The sequence below is a fragment of the Nicotiana tomentosiformis genome, chromosome 1 (genome assembly GCF_000390325.3).
Source record: "Nicotiana tomentosiformis chromosome 1, ASM39032v3, whole genome shotgun sequence".
Taxonomy (NCBI): Eukaryota; Viridiplantae; Streptophyta; class Magnoliopsida; order Solanales; family Solanaceae; genus Nicotiana; species Nicotiana tomentosiformis.
In genome coordinates, this window is record NC_090812.1 from 48595353 (window position 1) to 48597610 (window position 2258).

Consider the following 2258-nt stretch of genomic DNA (forward strand, 5'->3'; position numbering starts at 1 on the left):
ATTTTCTCTCCTCAAAATATGATTATATTTCATAAACAAACAATATTTTCAATTTTTTTTTGAAAAAATGATTTTTTTTTTTGCACACTGTAAACTGGAATATAAGGTTTTTATTGTTTGACCGAGCCTCATTTGATGGACCCACACGTTTACAGACAAAACTCACCAGCGAATGTTCCACTCTCCAACATCTCATTGGTCCCACACGTTTATACAGCCAATCCCCCCATATGATCATCAAACTCCAAACCTTCTCTTTAGAGCTTAACTTCGATTTTTGTTCAATTACAATGGCGACTCTCTCTTCCACCTTAGCCCTCTACTTCTCCTTCACACTCCTCTGCTTCAACCTTATCGCAGCCTCTTTTTCCCCCATCGATCACTACCTCATAAACTGCGGGTCCCATGAACCTAAAACCGTTGACTCCGACCACCGCCACTTCACCGGCGACTCAACGATGTCGTTTCTTGCCTCCACTGAAACGATTTCATTCACTGACGCAAACCCAAGTTCTAAGTCTTCTCCAATTTACCACACCGCTCGTGTTTTCACGCGCCCCTCTAAGTACAAGTTCCTTATCAAGAACCCTGGTACTCACTTGGTACGTCTCCATTTCCGGCGATTAATTAGCAGTGGTCTTGATTTTAGTAATGCTAAATTTCATGTCTTGGCAAACGGGTTTGTGTTATTTAACAGTTTAAGTATGGAAATGGGTCAGGATCTTGAGATAATAAAGGATTATGTGATTGGGGTAGATTCAGATGTGCTTGTTATCAGCTTTGTGCCCATGGATAAGTCAAAATTTGCATTTGTAAATGGGATTGAGGTTATTTCTGCTCCTAATGATTTGATTGCTGATGTGGCTCAGTATGTAAGTTTTGATAAAAATGAGCAAATTCATGGACTATTGAAGAATGGGTTTGAAACTATGCAAAGGGTTAATGTTGGTGGTTGGAAAGTTACTCCTTTTAATGATTCATTGTGGAGAACTTGGATTGCTGATGATGAATATCTCAAGTCTAATGACGGGTCATCAAAGGTTCACTTTGGTGGCCGTATAAATTATCAAGATGGTGGGGCAAGTAGAGAGGTTGGTCCTGATAATGTTTATAATTCTGCTCGAGTTATTAGGAGTTCGGGTGATTCAGTCTCCAAGTTGAATATGACATGGACATTTCCGGTGATTGGAGGGTACAAGTACTTGGTTAGGATGCACTTCTGTGATATAGCTAGTGTTGCGCGTGGGATGCTATTTTTTAATGTGTATGTGAATGACAATTTGGCCTACGAAAACTTGGATCTTACGTCAGTTACGAATGGGATGCTGGCTTCTCCTTTCTATGCTGATGTTGTAGTTGATGGAGATAGTTCTGGTGTTTTGACATTGAGCGTTGGGCCATCGAATATGAGTCTGCCACGTGCTGTAGATGCCATTCTGAATGGGGTTGAGATCATGAAGATTAATAATTCTGTGGGTAGTTTTGATGGTGAGATTTGTGCTCATTCTGTCTTGAAGAGTTGGAAGAAGGGAAGTGGTAGCTTTTATCCTATGCTAGCTGCTGTCTTCTTGCTTCTGATAGCATTTGTGATTATGCATCGGAGAAAAGCTGGGGCTACTGACTCTGGGACCTGGTGGAGGTTACCCACCGAGATTCCTGAAGTTAATATGAATTACAGCAACCAACTGTCATCTAATAAGCTGTGATGATTCTGAAATAAGATTAAGAAGATATCTTAATTTTCACTACTTTGAAACCTTTAGGGTTGCCTTTAGCACGGAGTTCAGTTGTCTTGTACTGTAAGTATTTATATTTATGTAATTAAAAGCAAAATTACTGTTTTAACAGAATTTGTTTTTGATTTTCCACTATTTGATGTTTTCTGTGTGCATCTATATCTTATGTTTTATGATTTAACATTCAGAAAGTGAAGATTCTGAGGCTATTATCTTTGTAAACTTGTTGGCAAATTCATATTCAATTTATTGGTATTGTACTATTGTATGCTTCGAAAGCTTGAGTTGTTGAAAATTGGACATTCTCACTTTAATTATGACTCCTGTTTCATTATTGCATGCTGATGTCATACAGTTTTTACTATAAACATAGAACTGGTAGACGTTAGTGATTGAAAACTAAGATTATTAGATTGCGACTTCAGGACAAGCACTCATTGTTGAAGTTTTATGATGAATGCAACTCTAAATTCTAATTACTATCTAATCATAACTAGCAAGGTTGGTTATAGTAAGTCTCAG

General features: G+C 38.1%; 1 protein-coding gene across 1 annotated transcript; it reads left to right on the forward strand.

The window, feature by feature from the left end:
• The first annotated feature begins 228 nt into the window (after positions 1–228).
• LOC104108133 (probable receptor-like protein kinase At5g24010) lies at positions 229–2014 on the forward strand. The gene has a single exon (XM_009617116.4). It carries the CDS (start codon positions 231–233, stop codon positions 1704–1706), a length of 1476 nt encoding a protein of 491 aa, XP_009615411.1. The 5' UTR covers positions 229–230; the 3' UTR covers positions 1707–2014.
• The last annotated feature ends 244 nt before the right edge of the window (positions 2015–2258 follow it).

Bases quoted from the DNA above. Each gene is read 5' to 3' on its own strand.
- LOC104108133 (XM_009617116.4), top strand. From the start codon at position 231: ATGATCATCAAACTCCAAACCTTCTCTTTAGAGCTTAACTTCGATTTT.